Consider the following 18,321-nt stretch of genomic DNA (forward strand, 5'->3'; position numbering starts at 1 on the left):
GCTTTATCAGTGACCGAGAGAAGATTGTTGAAATCGCATCTGTAATCGCTGATTTGTCTGTTTCAGTTCTGTCGGTTTTTGCTTCCTATAATTTAAACCTCTGTTATTAGAAACATACTTAGGACTTTTCTTGATGAATTGCCTTTTGTCATTATGAAGTTATTTTTAAAACTCTCTGGCAGTATTCCATATTCTGAAGTTTACCTTATCTGGTATTGCTTTAAATTACTTATGAGTCACGTCTGCATAGTACGGGAGTCTCCCCTTACCTGTGGGGGATACATTTCACGACCCCCCTCCCCAGTATGTGCCTGAAAATGCAAACAGTACCGAACCCTATACATATTGCAGTTTTTTCCTATATCTAAACACCTTTTCACTTAAGGGAAGCACTTTATGGCTTCTTGTTGGCATATCCAAATGGCCCGCATCACTGCTCTTGTGCTGCAGGGCCATTATTTAATAAAATCAGGGTGATTTGAGATCAGCACTGTGACACCCCAACCGCTGCTCCCCTCACTGAGGTAACGGCTATGTGACTCAGGGGTGGGCCATGCTGGGCGAAGGGGTGGTTCGAATTGCAGGCAGGTGCAGCTGGACGGTGCGAGATCTCGTCACGCTGCTCAAAACAGCGGGCAACTTAAAACTGAATTGTCTGTTTCTGGAATTTTCTATTTCATATTTTCAGACTGCAGTTGACCACTGGTAACTGAAACTGTGTCAAGCAAAACTGTGGATAAGGAAGGAACTGTTCAGATCTGAAATGTTCAGATCATTTATATTTAATAGTTATCAATATGGTTGAATATTAGTTTGCCACTTAGTAGTTGTTTTCTGTATGTTCGAATGTATGTTTTTGTTGCCTTTTGATTATTTTTCATGATTCCATTTTCCCCATCTCTATTGACTCATTAACTCTACCTCTTTGCTATTTCTGTTTCTCTGATTGGTTGGAACTTGCCGCAGATTTGTATCTCATCAAGATTCAAATATTGGAACCGAGTCCCCACTGGGATGATATTTGGATGTGGGGCCCGTGTGAATGGGACTGGTGCCCACAGCTCTGGATAGCTCCTTTGCCCCTTCTGCCACGTGAAGACGAAGAGAGAAGACAGACTTTTATGAACCAGGAATTGAATACTGGACTTCTCAGCTTCCACAACTGTGATAACGAAATTCCCATTGTTTATAAGTCTATGATACTTTGTTATAGCAACATGGACGTACTGAGACAGAACTCCAACATCTCTCAAACAGTGTGAGCGCTGGGAACCGTCCAACTTCCATTTCTCCCATGGTTATTATTATTATTATTTTTTCCTGGCTTTGTAGAGTTTCATGTTAGTTATAGACAGTTCAGTCTGCTTCAGCAAAGACTCAAAGGGATCCCCAAGCAGATGTCTTGGGTTCTTTCTCTGTGTTACTTTACCCTGCAAACAGCAGCTACCTTAGCCTCCTGAAGCCAATCTCTGTCCTCCAACCCAACAAAACTGCCACCCTGCAGGGTCCCCTCTTCTTGCACCACAGTGGCCGGGGGACTACCTCCAGGCAGAAAGCCTAGGTGATCCCACCGTTCATTAATTCCTTTCCCTTCTCAAAGATCACAGTCTTGTGTTGCCTGCTGTACAATGGAGAACAATAGTTTCTTACGCTTCGCTCAGTTTCCTTACAGCTGGAGAGCATGCATGTACCTGTTCCTCTGTCATGACCAGAAAGAGACGTCCCCTCAATACTGAAAATTTTCAACATTTCATGTACTAATACACTGTGATGTGGGCCTTCCTTCCTTCCTTTGGCTCTTCAGTACTTTTTAAAACACTTGATTAGTGAATAAAACAACAAAAAAAGATAACTATGTAGACACTACTCTGTTTTCTTTGAGATTACCTTTTCTAAAATGTGTCAGATCTTGATTTTACTTTTGGGTAATCATATTCATTCTTGAAGAAACAACTGACCATACTGATTACTCACTGTAGCCAAGGTAAACAGATACACCTGCTTTCAAATTAGTAGATAAGCTCAGTCCCAGTTTATTGAGACCATAAAATGATGACCTTCCATCTGTGTTTCTTTGTAATTCAGAGTTTTGAAACAGCAAGGGAGGGAGAGGGAGAGAGAGACAGCGGAAGAACTCTGTTGTTCCACTGATTTATGCATTCATTGGTTGATTACTGCATGTGCCGTGAACTGAGATTGAACCCACAACCTTGGCATACTGGGACAATGTTCTAACCACCTGAGCTACCTGGCCAGGGCCAAAGGCCGTGGATTTTTAAAAATTCCTTCTGGAAAAGTAAATTGCAAAATTGTACATACACTAGGGTTATAACCAAAACTTTTTATATTAAAAAAAGACTAGAGGGGACTTCCGCCAAGATGGAGGGATAGGTGGAGACGCCGTGCTTCCTCACACAACCAAGTTTAGAGACAACTAAATAATAGCAACAGAAAATACAGCCAGGACACAGACAATATAACTTTCCGGAAGTCCGTTAACAACAAATTCCTCAGTCTGACCGGTAAGGGGCGAAACCAGCAGCTTGTAGAGCGGGGTAGCACAGGAAAACTCGGTCGGACGGACTCAGGCTCGCGGAATCCAGGCGCAGGGTTGGACCTGGTGGGCAACTCAGCAAGCAATCGTGGGGAAACAGCAAGGGAGCAGGGCTGCGGGTTGACTGTGGTCGAGTATTCGTGTGTGGATAGACAAACGAGGGAGTGGGCGATTGGACGGGAGCCAGCAGCCCCAGCGGCCTGCGGTAGTGGAGGGCGTCGCCATTTCCCCGCTCTGACCCCGCCTCCACATACAGCGTCACAACCCAGCGACCTGGGAGTCCAAGGCTCTGCTCCTCAAACTTAAGGGGCGCAAACTGACCAAAAATGGCTCAAGAAGATCCCAAAGCCCCAGAGCCTATAAATCTAAGCGATGAAGAAATAGCAAAACTCTCAGACGCACAGTTTAAAACACTGGTCATCAGGATCCTCACAGAACTGGTTGATTATAGCCACAAATTAGACAAATATATGAAGGCGAAACTAATTGAAATGAATGGAATTGCACAGGAAACCAATAGCGATGAAAAGCAAACTGGGACTCAAATCAATGGAGTGGACCAGAAGAAAGCAAATAATGGCCAAACAGAAAAGAGTCAAGAAGCAAGAATTCAAAAAAATGAGGAGACTCTTAGGAACTTCCAGGACATCTTTAAATGCTCCAACATCCGAATTATAGGGGTACCAGAAGGGGGAAAGGAACAGCCACCAGTGGAAAACTTATTTGAACAAATAATAAAGGAGAATTTCCCCAATCTGGCAAAGGAAATAGACTTCCAGGAAATCCAGGAAGCTCAGAGAGTACCAAAGAAGTTGGACCCAAGAAGAAACACACCAAGGCACATCATAATTACATTAGCCAAGATTAAAATGAAGGAGAGAATCCTAGAAGCAGCAAGAGCTAAGGGGACAGTCACCTACAAAGGAGTCTCCATCAGACTGTCAGCGGATTTCTCAAAAGAGACCTTACAGGCAAGAAGGGGCTGGAAAGAGGTATTCCAAGTCATGAAATCCAAAGACCTACAACTAAGATTGCTCTATCCAGAAAAACATTCATTTAGAATGGAAGGACAGATAAAGTGCTTCTCAGATAAGATCAAATTCAAGGAGTTCATCAACACCAAGCCCTTATTATATGAAATGTTAAAGGGACTTACCTAAGAAAAAGAAGTTAAAAAAACATGAACAGTGAAAGGACAACAAACTCACAGTTATTAACAACCACACCTAAAACGAAAGCAAACTAAAAGGACAGCTAGATCAGGAGTCAACCATAGAAATGAAGATCTCATGGAGGGTTAGCAACAGGGGAGTGGGAGGAGAAGCGGGGAGAAGGTACAGAAAATAAGTAGCATAGACAGTAGATAGAAAATAGATGGTGGGGGGCAAGAATAGTATGGGAAATATAGAATCTAAAGAACTTGAGACACATGGTCATAAACTAAAGGGGGGTAATGGTGGGGAAGGGGGGTAGGGCGGAGGGGAATGAAAGGAGGAATAGAACAACTAACAGCAAAATCAATAAAAAATAAATTAAAAAATAAATAAAAATTAAAAAATAAAAAGTAAAAGTAAATAAAAAAAGACTAGAAAGAAGCATATAATGTGTTAATAGTAGCTAGTTTTGGTTATTAGATTATAATTTGGCAGTTATCGGTTAATTTTTTTCTTCCTCTGGCCTATGTGGTTCTCGGCCTTAGACTACTTCTGCACCCCTGCGGTAACTGTGCATTCACGTAACAGTAGCAGTTACCATTTACACAACGCCCACCACAAGTGGTCACCAGCTAATAGCACCTGCACTTTTCTCAGTCAGTCCTCCTCGTGCCTTTTAGAGGCACCATTCGTATCCTCACTTTGCTCATGTTCCAAGAGTCTGCGAAACTTTCCAGGATTGTACACGTAGGTGGTGGCAAGAAGTCAGGCAGCTTCTGCTCTTCTCACAGAACGCCGAGACAGCTCTGATTTTTCAACAGCCAGAGCACCAAGCTTCACACAGGCCTTCAGGTGGGCTTCTATGTGATGCCCATTTATTAATTAAAAAATATAAAAATTGCTAGCATTGGCCCTGGCTAGCATGGCTCAGTGGGTTGAGCACCAGCCTGCGAACGGAAAGGTTGTCGGTTGGATTCCCAGTCAGGGCATGTGCCTGGGTTGTGGGTTTGGTCCCCAGTTGGGGCACATGTGAGAGACGTCTGATCAATGTTTCTCTTGCACATTGATGTTTCTCCTTTTCTTCTTCCCTTCCCCTCTCTCTGAAAATAAACAGAATCTTTTAAAAAATTGCCAGCATCGGAAAGAGCGGTGCTGGGTTACACTAGCCACTCTCGAGTTCCTATGTTCTTCTGTGTGAATGGGATCCTTCGCATTTCTCAAATTCAACACACTTAGTCACAGCAGTCTACTGCATCAATAACGTACTTGACTCTGGAGTATCATAATAGGAATGAGCTGGCCTGCAGCCACTGCTGGGGAGTGGTCACTGAGAACCCGCCCACTGTGCTGTCATTCAGTCTCTTGCACTTCCTATGCCCAAACAAATCCTCTGTACATTTCAAGATCCAGCCCTACATCGCGGTCCCTTCCAGAATCACTCTAGCACCTGTGATTTTCCTTTCTCTGCACTCCAAAGGCATGCCAGTCCTGAGCCAACAACTGGCTTCTCCATCAACTGGTTTGCTAGTTGACTCAAGCAATAGTCATTCGTGAATCTCACACGTAGGACAGAGTGCTCTCCAATCGCCTTTTGAGAGCAAACCTTGTACTTCGGTCGCAGGTGTTCTTGAATGTGGTCACCTGCACGCACAAACGCCGCAGGTATCCAGTAACTATCTGTGTGCGCACTGGCTCCCGCCCCCAGGCCTGGCACTTGTTTTTTCTCCTACCACCTTAGTTCTCTCATTCTAATCCTCCCCCTGGGCCTGTGTGTTCAGCAAACCATAGTCCGTCTCCATTAATCATCAGCATTTTTAACTTCTCCCTGTATCATTCTAAGCCCTCTTCTAAAGCATAATTTCCTCCCAAACTATGTGTATGGAATGCCTGTATTTAGCTGTTGGCTTTTATGTCCCTCTCCTCCTCTGCCCTCAAGTTCTATTGTATTTGCTTCTCACAGGTGGCTGTTCCTTTGGGGGTAACACACACACGCACACAATCACTGAACTTTGCCTCCAACAAGGAAAATCTTTTAAAAGCCCTTTATGTATTGAGATTCTTAACTATTTGTTATGTTTGTAACATAACACACCGACTTGAATGATTTGAAACAACAAAGAAACGGTGCTGTCCCAGGTAAATGAGCCTCCTGGAGGAGGCTGTGCACTTGGGGAGGTTTATCAGGGCCCGGGCCCTTCTCTCGCTCACCTGGCCTCTCCCAGCACATCGGCTTGTCCTGCAGGGCTCCTCTCTGAGTGGCTGACCGTCCGAGCGAGTCTAGGCACCCAGGCACCACAGTGCCCGGTGGGAAGAGCTGCCTCTTCTACTTCTCATCAGTGAGGACCTCATTCCCAAAAGCCCTCAGCAGACTTCCCCTCATGCGTCACTGGCCATGACTGGCCCACGTGCTCTTTCCCAACTGACGTGCCAGCAAAGGGAATGGGACCACCATCTATGGCTTGGATCAGTGGTGGCAGGTTATCAACCAGGTGCAACATGTGGACTCAAGTGGTCTGGGATGTGCCCTGGGCACAGGGGTTTTGTAAGTCTTCCTAGGTGATTGTAATGTATAACCAAGATTGAAAAACACTGGCTTAAGACTCCTCAGGATTTACTCCGAGTTTGGAGGGAGGTATGGAGGAGGGGTGGATACCAGGGAAAAGATGGGGCCAGGAAGGAGAGGAACGATTGTTGGGCTGGCAAAAAAAAATTTTTTTAATGTCTGTTTCACCCATTCACCTCCACTGAAAGCAAAGTATGTGTCTGTTCATGCTTTCATAGATTCAGTTCCTGTTCAAACAACATTTTTGGGTTCCCACAACGCTCAGAGAAACTGAAGGGCACTGCGAGGGACTGAGAACAAGTTACGGGTCCGACAGACAGAGCACACCTCCTCCAGGCAGATCAGGAGCCCAAGGCACAGAGCTGGATTAGGAAGAAAACACACGGTCATATCAACTGCTTTTTGGTAGTTTATCAAGTTTATCAGGGGTGACAGGAGACAGCATCTGAAAGTTCTAGAATCAGATTAAATTTTTATCCCTGACCAGTGTGACTCAGAGGGTTGGGCATTGTCCTGCAAAGTGAAAAGTTTCCGGTTTGATTCCTCATCAGGGCTCATGCCTCGGTTGCGGATTTGGTCCCTGGTTGGGGCTCGTGTGAGAGGCAACGGATCCATGTTTCTCTCTCACATCAATGTTTCTCTCTCTCTCTTCCTCCCTCTCTTCCCCTCTAAAAAAATATCTTTAAAGAAATTAAATTTTTATGCCTTTACCAGAGATAAATGCTTTTAATTCACTTACTCTGTTTTCTAGCTAGGAGAGTGAGAATACATATGCATACCCTTATATATGCCATCCTGCATAGCACTAAGGTTATTTGCCTTTAGAAAGATTTTCCTTTAAAAACAATACCGACACAATTATTCACAGTACTTTATTAGTAACCGTCTTTGCTCTCAGAGTACTGTGCATGCATTTTTAGCCAATGAGAGCAAGCTGTACTGTGCACCCTGAACCAATCAGCACAAGCAAACGCCTCCTACTGCCTAAGCTCTCAGCCAATGAATATCCATCCTATGCATTCTCCGTGGTTGTATGAGTTCTGCAAAGATGATTTGAAATGATTGACTTGAATGATTTGAAACAACAAAGAAACGGTACTGTCTCAGGTAAATGAGCCTCCTGGAGGAGGCTGTGCACTTGGGGAGGTTTATCAGGGCCTGGGCCCTTCTCTCGCTCGCCTGGCCTCCTCCTCTATGGCCTTTTCCTCTATGGCCTTTTTTTTCTGTACCTGTTTTGTTTCTGGCAAGTTGTTCTGACCCATAATGGCCTGCTTAGGAAGTAATAGAGCTAGACCCATTTCAAAGCAGCAAAGGAAAAGTATCATGTTGGATTTCAACTGAGGAGAGAGAGGCCTGCGAGGAAGCAGTCCAGGGAAGGCGGTTCAACAGGTGAGCAAGGACTGGTGGGAGTCCTCGGACTTGACAAGAAAATCGTAAACATCACTGCAGTCCAGGGAACTGATGGGCGTGACCTCGGAATTTGGACAGAAAGCACGAGCAACTAGAAGTGGCTGACGCCCTGCACACAGGCAGGGACCATGAGCGCCAGGAGGGCCCAGGCACAGAATTGATCTCATTTCCAGAACTGCTAAACAGACTATGCACTGCCTTTTGCTAGCTGATAACCCGCAGAAAAAGAATTAGTTGTGCCTTGCTATGTATCACGGTTCACTTATTGCAGCTTCACTGTGTCTCGGGTTCCACAGATTCCACGATACAATGAAGCCACAATAAGTGAACTGCGATATAGTGAGGGACGACTGTGTATTTCATTGGTGAGTACCCGTATAGAATTTTATGTTGTTAAAATTACGTAGGTTTCAGAGTGTAGAAAGTGCTTAAGAGCGTATAAAGTGTTTATAAGAGCATGGGAAAGGTTTATAGGAGTATGAGGTTTGTAAAGCCTTAAAATATAAATAATAAAATAGATATAATACCGCTACTTCTCGGATTTTCACCTGTTGCGGGGGGGTCTCTGGAACATAACTTCCAAGATAGGTGAGGGATCACTGTAGTGCACTAGTTAGCAAGGGTCTTAAAAAGAAAAAAGAAAACAGCAGAGCACAGGAAAATGAAATTCTGACAGGGACTGAGGAGCCAGGAAGGCAATCTGAACACAACACAGGTCCCCAGCTACACTAGTGGACTCGGGGAGACTTTGGCTTGGTACCTGTCGAGTTTTTCTGTGGAACAGTGACCTCCCGAAGTAGGATTACTGGAAAGGGTCAAACCAACGCTGCATGAGTATTTCCGGGAACTGACCAACACCCACGGATGCTTGGGAAGGATTTTTACATTGGCTAGGAAGCTGGACCAGATCTGAGGGTCTTAAACCTTTAGGGTCAGGAGTCCCCTGAGAACTTAAAGGTAAGGACCCTTCTTTTCCTCGAAAAAATTCGCATGCCCTTTGAACTGATTACTTATTGCTACATAATAAATCACCCCCAAGAATTTAGTGGCTTATTATCTCACAGTTTCTATGGGCCAGGAATTCGGAAGAAGTTTAGCTGAGTGATTCTGGCTCATGATATTAAAGTCAAGATCTTAATGAAGGCCCCAGGCATCTAGTACAGTGGCACTCAACCAGGGGTGACTTTGCCCCCCAGGTAACATTGGGCAATGTCTGGAGACATTTTTCTTGGTCACTAAGGGTGTATGGACATCTACTGAGTGGAGGCCAAAGATTTCATTAAACTTTTTACAGGGTGCATGAGAGCCCCCACAAATGTTAATAGTGCCAAGGTTGAGAGACCCTGATCCTAAGTCCTGGGTGGGTTTGGAGGACCCCCTCCCGAGTTGGCTGCTTCCTAGGCTGGTGAGGGCAGATGGCATCCCTCACAGCGTGGTGGCTGGGTTCCCCCAGCGCAAGTGGGTCTAAGAGAGAGGGAAGCCACAACGCTTTTAATGACCTATGTGCTAGAGGCAAGTCACTGAATACAGCCTACACCGAAGGGGAGAGGAATTCACTTCTACTGTTTGAGGAGAAAATTACCCAAACTGTGCACACATTAAAATCACACCCACACGCAACAAAATTTCACACGTCAAAGTAGATGTTTCAGATTCCAGAGCCCCTTTGTGGAACCGCTAAGTTAAATACCTCCAAGGTTCCTTCCATCTCCAATAGATACAACCTAACAGCCCAAGATTAGGAAAAACCGGCCAAGCAACAAAAACCTCAAGATTCCACCTCTGCCATTGTTCAAGCATCACAGTCTATCTTTCTTTTCCTCCTCCTGGATTTTCCAGCCAAGGTCCTTGCAACTTACTTTGTCATTGTACTTCGTTCCGCAGGACAGCACAGGCGCCGAGCCTCTGACACTGACAGACTGGGAATGGAGACTCCACTCAGACTGGCTGAGGTTTCGAGAGCTCACGTGCTGTGAGATGCAGTACAAGCAGGACCGTCAATGCTGCAAACAAGGGCGGTTCTCATGGTCTAGTCAGAGAAGATGAAGGACAGCCTGGTAAGAGGGGCGCTCAGATTCATTCGCTGAGTCCCCGACACCTTAATTTGTCCACTTACTTGCTTTCTACTAAACACGAATAATTTCCAAGATGGTGGTTCCACGAGGGTTCCTTGCAGGAATAGATTTGATTTTTCCACCTGGATGTTTTTCAAGGCTTTCTACAAGATCATTTCTTGGTCACGATTTTGTTTTCAAACGGGGAAGTATTTAAAGGCTTCTAGATGGGAAAATGGCTTTCTCAATCCAGTGCTGTGACGGATCCAAGGGGTAACATCTAATTAACACTTGTTTGCTGCCCTTGGAGTGTCTCAGCTGAGCACTGGGGCAGATCGCCGACGGAGCACAGGGTTTTTAATACAGGGCCCAGGGGGTTTTCCTGACCTGGAAACGCTGACTTTGCTTCTGGTGGCTGCCTGTGTGGAAGTACCTAAGGAGCGGGCAGGTGACTGCCTTGGTGAAGAAGCACCAGCAGAAAGCCACCCATCGGCGCTTGTGTGCCAGCCACGGTGCCTTCTGTCTGGGGCTGAGGGGCACCCAGGGTCTGTCAAGGGGAAAACTGATGAAGACTTCAAAATAACAGGTGTGAGGCTCTGGCCAGGTGGCTCACGTGGTTGGAGTGTCGCCTGTACATGAAAAGGTTGTGGGTTCAATGCTCCGTTGGGGCGCATACCTAGTTTGCAGGCTTAAGCCCCAGTTGCAGTGTGTTGGAAGCGACCAATGGGTGTTTCTCACATTGATGTTTCTCTGTTCCTCTCTCTCTAAAATCAATAACCACAGCCTACGGTGAGAATTAAAGAAACACAATAGGTATGAAAAGGAACCAGTCTGAGAGAAGAGGTCTAGGACTCAGGACCCTCAGCCAGGTTGGGATGGAAAAGGAGTCAGTGTGGGCAGACAGCGTTTGGTAAGAAGGCTGTCTTAGAAGACACCTGTGCCACCAGCCCATCCATCCCCTTCCCCTATAAAGGGGCAGTGGGTGGCCTGTCTCCTTGGAGGGCTTCTCTGTAACTCTCAGCTGGGAGCCTGGAGGGCCAGGGCCTGCCTCTCTCCTGGGGCACATGGGGCTGACCTGCTTGGCAGGAGAGGCTGGGAGAGCCAGGGCACTGGGGGGTGGCCTCGCCCCTGGAGATGGTTAGAGCAAGGGACCTGTGGGTGACTGGGGGAGCCTGGTGGCAGGAAGCTGGAGGGGAGTGCCTGGGTGTTAAGACCTGCACCTGCCAGTCTGAGGGGCCCAGTAGGGACCCCCTGAAAAGCCGATGAAAGTACCCTAATGGATGGTGCCACATACCTGCATGAGCCAGGTCAGCCAGGTGTCAGTGCTGGGAAGGCCCTTCTTATCACCCAGCCTTTGCCCCCCTCACCTCCTGGGAGCCCCAAAACTGCCTAGAAACTGGGACAGGAAGTTGAGAGGCTGAGTCACAGAGAGCAACTGCCTCGTTCCCACCAGAGGCCTCTGGCCTGAGGCAGGTCCCACTGAGCCAAGGGAGTCATGGTAATGCTAAATTAGGCTCAGAGATCTGATTGTGATCTTGCGCCGGGCGTGCCAGGTGCTGGGCTGAAGGTGTCTGAATCTTAAGTCACCCTGGGTGTGAAAGCCCACCTGCCTTCCAGAGGGGAGGAGCCACAGGGCCCCTGCAGAATCTCCTGCCAGTGACAGGAGATTCCCCCACTGAACTGTCTTAGAAGGGCAGTGGGGAAAAAAAAAAAATCAATGGTTTTGATCCAAAGTTCTGCTTGTTCAACATAATGTAGATGAGATGGGTTTTGTCAAGTGTCTGTTAGTTTGGCAGCGGTGTCCAGTGTGTTTCCTCAGTTGTTGCCCCAAGCCAGGGCCTGCACGGAGGTGCTCCCCCGCACTGGGGGGAGCGTGGGAGGTGCCTGAGACCGAGCTGCAGCCCTGGGAGATCTGACCGCCACAGCCAGCTGGAGCTGTTCCCCCATGTTCTGGGCACCACCCCAAGGAGGAATGGAATCACCACTAGTACCGCTGGAATCTGGCAAAGGATTTCGACTCCAGACAAGCAGGGCCGGCCATTCTCTGGGCAAGGACACTGGGGCTCACAGCAAAAAACCAGCCGAAGGCGAAAAAGCTGAGTTCGGTGGTCCCAGGGGTGCCTGATAATGGCCTTGGCAGTGTCATCGAAGCCTGTGAGGTTGGCACTAGACATTGCCATTGAAACTATTCGGGGCACTGTCTCTTCCTGGGATGATTGACACCTTTCTTCACAAAAATCACAGGTCAGAGTGACTGAGGGAGCCTTAGTGACCCTATAGCTGCAGTTCTGAGAGCCTTTGTGCTCGTGGGCCACTGAGAAATCTACAGGGCCTGTGGACCCCCAGCCCAGAACAGTGTGCTGGTGCCTAAACTTCCACACGAACTTCCAGGGAGCGACATGCACTCAGCCATTCTTGACTCTTTTGGTCCTTAATGGTAGACAGAGCCCACCTTCCCCTAAACAGGTTGAACACATCAGGTAGGCATTCCACGTCCAAGCTCCCTTGCAGCTGGGTCACTGGCATTGCGTCCCAACCCTCACCAATGACACTGGTCTACTGGAAGCAGTAGAGACTGTTTTTCTCTCTGGAACAAAGAGAAGGTCAAGAGGCCAACTCTTTCCTTTTTCTGCCTTTGGATGTTGATGCTAGAAGTCCAGCTGTCATCTTGCAACCGTGAAGGGAAGGCCAAGAGAAATACTAAGCTGAATTAGCTAATCCTGCCATTGTCCACTTCTTGACAAGAGATCACGTGTGTCCTTACGGTTGAGCTGTTGTTAGTTGGACCTTCCTTTTCTTGGAGCTGAAAGATTTCCTGATGACCACCAAGCCATCTTCTATGAGTTCACAGATCCAGATTAGGAAGCTCTGAATTCGAGTCTGGTTTCCTCATCCTACTGACATCTTTCTCTGGGCGGGTGGTGGTGATGAGTAAGAAACATTGTGGGAAACACAGGTTCTCAACCTGCTCAGTTCCAGCCTGTATCGGGGCCGTGAATGGTCTCCTTCTCTGAGCCTAGTTTCCACATCTGCCTACTTCATACAAGGTTGTCTTGAGGTTCTTATGGCATCTCCAGGTCCCTTCTTCCTGATCAGTTCTTCCACAGCATTGAGAGGCAGCCCATCCTCCACCAGTTAAAATTTATGGGCTGGACTGGGAAGTTAATGGGCTGGCTTTCTTCTTTCGTGTTGACAAAGAGAACAATGAGGTCAGTGTGCCCCGGATACTGAGGACCTGCCACCTGCCTGCTGTCAGTGACAAGGCAGGACCACGGAAGCAGAGGACCATCTGCTTCTCGTGGTCCTCCTGGCTTGTCCGCAGAACCTCATGGCCTTCGCTGCCTGCTGGCTCTAGTTTTGGTTCTTGTTGGTTCAGAGAAACAAAATTCTTTAAAAATTACATTTCTGGAATGCCTGTAAAGTTCTAGGCAGACACACAGATCAAAACAACTAGCAATATTATTGGCTCCAAACCAAAGTTGCACACTGGCTTATTCAAATCTAAAAAGTCCAGCCTGGTCCCTGGGTGAGCACCACATGGCTAAAATTAGCCTGGCCATCTGCTGAGACAGCAGCCGGGCTATTCTGAGCCCCAGAAGGCCTTCCTGAGAAGCGGGCTTGGGCCTGGGGGACAGTGTTGGAGAATCTGGTCCCTTCAGTCAAGGTGGATGGCCGGGAGGAGTGGGAGGGTGAAGTCACACTGCGAGGGAAAACCAGTTTCATGGGGAGGTTTCAGAGGAAACAGGAGACTGGGCATAGGCTCCCCTGGGTAGCCAGCATTACGCTTTCTCCCAAGAATGCCCAATAGCTCCCTACTGAACACAGGACTGTTTCTTGTTCTGGTTCCTGGTTCCTCCGTTTTTACCCGGAGACGCATACACTAGCAAAACCATCCCCTGGGATTTTAGCAACAACAGCTGAAAATTACTGAGGGCACATCAAGGTCAGGAAGCACAGGAATTAGCACTTATTCTCAAAACAACTGAGATGTAGGTACCAAGAGACTTCAGGGCTTCAGAAAGGTCTGATGCCGCCAGAAACTTGGCAGAAAGGACACGACACCGGGGGCCTGGCTCAGATGACCCCTGGAATACAGCGGTGTCTCTCCTTTGGGGCCCGACCTCTGCTCCACCCATCACTTGTACTTGGGGGTGGGGCAGGCGCACGCAACAGTATCCCTCGTAGAACAGTCTCTTCTTTTAACCTAAGTTACCTACTTTGGACACTAGTAAACAACTGCTCTATTAAAAGCCAGCAAAAGGGGCAAAACTGGCTGGTGTGGCTCAGTGGATTAAGTGCCGGCTTGCAAACCAAAGGGTCACTGGTTCAATTCCCAGGCAGGGCATGTGCCTGGACTGTGGGCCAGGTCCCCAGTATGGGGCACAGAAGAGGCAACCACTCACTGATATTTCTCTCCTTCTCCCTCACCTTCCCCCGTCTAAAAAGAAATTAAAATCTCAAAACCAAATAAAACAAACAAGAAAAAGGGACAAACGGAAGCTGCTGTGTAACACTCCAGGCAGAGATTAAATGAGAGTGAGGAGGCAGTCGGATGCCACGGCTGCACCAGACCTCGTAAACCAGCCCCAATGGGTCTCAGTGCGAAAGGCCCTGCCTGAAGCGATGGTAAAAAACCATCGTTCCTTAAAATAAAATGAATGTAAATAAGCAAATTCCACTCTTTTGGGAGATGAAACACAAAACTTAAGGGAAAGGAAGTGACACTACTTTGGGAAATAGGAAATCCTGGAAATACCTGGCTAACAAAACCAACCCAACAGGTTGAAGATAAACCATTCCTGATACTCAGGTACCGACACTAAGGAGACAAGGCTTCTGGAGACCACAGGCCAATGCACCTTGCAGCCCTCAGTGTGAATACTTAACAGAGGATGCACTATGCATACCGCCGGGGCCAGGATACCACTGGACTGCCTTCAGGGGACTGCCTAAAAGCGCAGTGCCAAGGTCCACCCACCGTGGGGTTCCCAAGAGCTTTCCCTCTAGCAGCTTCACAGACCTGACCCGGAAGGCTGAGGGAGCTCCTTTCCACCCACAAAGGAGGGCCACACTGGACGTGCGAGAGAACTACCAGTGCAAAGCCCATCGGTTAACATCATGCTTAGAATATTTAAAACCATGCAAATGGTCGATGCGAGGAACAGTGTGGTCTGAAATGTGAGCCACACGGCCTTGGGCAGCTACTTCGGCCAAGGGCGCTTGCAGGCACAGACGGGAGGGAGGCAGCTCACCAGGAGGCAGAGTGCAGCACCTCATCTCTCATCTAGGCACACTGTATCTGGGGAGCGGCTTTATTTTTTAAGTTTTAAAAATAAAATTTTGATCTCAGGGTGCACACATTTCAGCTGCACCCAGATACGACTTGAATTTTTAAAGTGAAAGAAAACCAAAACGTGCATACTGGGACATAATATGGTGGGTACCCTCTTTCAGAAAGGACATTTTGAAGAAATGTTAATCTCTCTTTAAGAGATCAGTTATGATTACAGAGAACCCACTAAGCAATCACTCCACCTAAAAATACTTTGTTCAATCAGGTACCATGAAGGTAATTGCCTCTCTGTGCTGACAGTCTACTGAATGGCCAGCTAATCAGGATGAGGATGGGGCAGGGGGCAGGGGGCAGGGCCTAAGGTCAAAGGTGCTAAGGATTTTCATAAAAATTAAGGACACTGAAATAGTTAGGGACTCCACTGTTATCAAGAAACTTGCTGTGTTTCTGTATCTGAAATCTAACACCTTAACTCAGGTTTGTAGGGCCCTCATAACTGCATGGTGTCATAAACATGGCTTCTATAGGACAGAACATAGTTTAGAAATAGCACGTGCTGTTATAATCACTTATATGTAGCGTGATTCAGGGAAAACATGTTTTTCTTCTTCCCTGTCTTGAACGATATGATATGTCCTCTGCCTCCCTTGCCAAAAAATCCAGTGTAGCTTTTGGGCTTGAGACAATGGCTCTCTTTGCTGCCTCTCTTGCCTGTGACTCTGCCTTCAGGCCCACAATCCTTATTCTCTTTCTTAAAAAAAAAAAAAAAAAAAAAAAATCCTCCCCTAAAGACATTTCTTTCATTGCTTTCAGAGAGAGAGCAAGAGAAAGAGAGACAGAGAGACAGACAGACAGAGACAGACATCAATGTGAGAGAGAAAGATCAATTGGCTGCCTTCTCGAACGCACCGGGACTGGGGACCGAACATGCAGCTGGGTCACCCTGACTGGGGATCAAACACACAGCCTTTGGGTCCCTGGGATGATGCTCTGACCAACTGAGTCACACTGGCCAGGGACCTGTTCTCTTTCTGTAAAAGATAAAAAATGTCCTAAGATACTATGTCTCGGTTTTCAAGGAACTTAATGAAAACACTCAAGCACCACCACCAAAGACACAGCGGTGGTCCGAGGCCATTTGGTATGTGTGTGAAACACCCTCCACACAACGGAACAACAGGCGGACGCGAGTTTACCACCAGGATGGGTCTGATCCCCTGGAGCAGTGCTTCCTGGGTTTTGGGGTTTGGTTTCCTGCCACTCAGCTGGGCAGTGCCCTGTCTGCCGCTGGGCACATTCTGGCTTTTCAGCAACACGGGCCCAACCTTCCCGTAGTCTCTGTGGACTCTGCACCGCGAAGATGAACTAGGTCCCCAGTCAGAATGAGACCAAACCCACATTACACAAACGCAGGAGTCATTTTCATATTAACTGGGGATTATTATTAGCCCTCAAATATATCAGCGATACAGTTTTAATTTGGAAGACAAAACTGCTCATAGGGAAGCAGAGAATTTCAAATGCTCTTTTAACTGAATACTATAACTTTTAATTTGCTAATACTACATAATCTGAGAATTTCCATATTTAAGTGTCTCTAGAAAAGAAAGCACCTTTTATTTATTTATTTATTATTTTTTTAAAAAATATTTTATTTATTTATCTTTAGAGGGGAAGGGAAGGCGAGAGGGAGAGAAACATCAATGTATGGTTGCCTTTCGTGCATCCCCTGCTGGGAACTGGTCTGCAACCCAGGCATGTGCCCTGACTGGGAATCGAACAGCGATTGTCTGGTTCGCAGGCCCGCACTCAATCCACTGAGCTACACCAGCCAGGGCAGCACCTTTTATTTTTAAGTAAGAGAAACTGTTGATGTTCCTCCTTTTGGTCACCACCCCAAAAGTAAAACAAGTGACAATAAAAGAAAAAAATCTAAATATTATGAAATTAGTTTTTATTTTTACCTTAAAATAAATGCTTAACATTTTTCCAAAACCAAAGCTAAGGATGAAAACTTAGAAGGGTGGAAGATTATTTTTTCCCTCCCTGGGGAAACCAGTAGGTCAGAAGTTCTACGTGGCTTAGCTCTCCCCCTAGGACTAGTCTAGACAAACCCCCCCTCTCCCCAACTCCTCTGCTAACGTTAGTTGTACCTACCAGGGTTATGGCTGGCAGGGAAAAAAAGTCCCCAAATAACCCACCCAAGACCAACCTGAACAATGGATTTGAAAAGCTGGGGAAAATTGTGTGACGTGTGACCAAGTGTTCAAATCTCTCCAAGGAGGTTCAGCCCAGCCGAGGCCTCTGCCTGGTCAGCCAGTGCAAAGCACACCAGGCACATTCATACCAGAGTCACTGGGCTGCCACTCGGCCACGAGTCAGTTCACCACAGAGACGTCTTGAAATTAAACTTCAGCTTCAGCAGATACTTCAGATTTACCTGAGCAGTATCGTAGACAATGTACCTGGAGGGGAAGTGTGTCAAGGAGCAAGTGCTTTCATGACCGAGAGTGCGCATGCGCCCCAAACTTGGCCGAATGCTTGGCTGGTCACACCCTGTGCACTGGGCTTGTTCCACAGAGGGCACAGGGTCTCACTCCGAAAAGGGAGAGACCAGTGAGGGGAACTACTCACCATGGGATCCGTGAAAGGACAGATTCTCAGCAGTCTGCCCAGGGCAAGTGGCGGCCCAAGCGACCCGACAGTCCCAGAACACGCCTCCGGCTCAGAGACCACTTGTGAAAGGATACTCGTTATACAGCAGGCAGGTGTCGTTGACGCCGGACGAAATCCCGCTCCCGAGAGGAACCTCTACCCCATCCAGAGCAATGCTGGCAGAAGGGTCAGGGGTGGTCTTGCCCAAACCTGCAAAACAGAAGGCGGGAGTGAGATGAACTGTGGGAACAGGTGTGGAGAATGTTCCAGGGAGAGGAGCTCCATTTATTTTGGGTTTCTGTGTTCATTTTCAAGATGTACAAACTATACTCTTTCTTCCAGATAAAAAACCACATTATAAATCAAGTTCCCAGGGCACCGGCCTGAAGTGATTATTTCTGAACAGAATTCCAAAGTAGTCACTTTAGCCAGGCAGTTGGGGCTCCTAAGTCATCAGGTGCTACGGGCTCTACAATCCAAGATGCTCCAGGTGCCACTGGGTCCCGAGAGGTCCCTCAGTGCAGGAGTTACAAGTCAGGTTAAAACACAGCGCCACAGCACGTGGTTACTGGTGCGCAAACCAAGACTCTCCCACGGCATGTGCGATGCCAGCTGCAGCCACAGAAAATGGACGGAGA

General features: G+C 47.3%; 1 protein-coding gene across 1 annotated transcript in view; it reads right to left on the bottom strand.

The window, feature by feature from the left end:
- Positions 1-16,965: 16,965 nt before the first annotated feature.
- The window catches only part of PARP1 (poly(ADP-ribose) polymerase 1), a 32,956-nt gene continuing 31,600 nt past the window's right edge, over positions 16,966-18,321 (bottom strand). Inside the window, exons 22-23 of the mRNA XM_037138811.2 lie at positions 17,779-17,893; positions 16,966-17,493 (exon numbers count right to left, since the gene is read on the bottom strand). Of these exons, the coding sequence (XP_036994706.2) occupies positions 17,412-17,493; positions 17,779-17,893 (197 nt within the window). The 3' untranslated portion in view covers positions 16,966-17,411. The remainder of the gene's footprint in view (positions 17,494-17,778; positions 17,894-18,321) is intronic.

Source organism: Artibeus jamaicensis, unplaced genomic scaffold (genome assembly GCF_021234435.1).
Source record: "Artibeus jamaicensis isolate MK-2021 breed Jamaican fruit bat unplaced genomic scaffold, CSHL_Jam_final scaffold_754, whole genome shotgun sequence".
Classification (NCBI taxonomy): domain Eukaryota; kingdom Metazoa; phylum Chordata; class Mammalia; order Chiroptera; family Phyllostomidae; genus Artibeus; species Artibeus jamaicensis.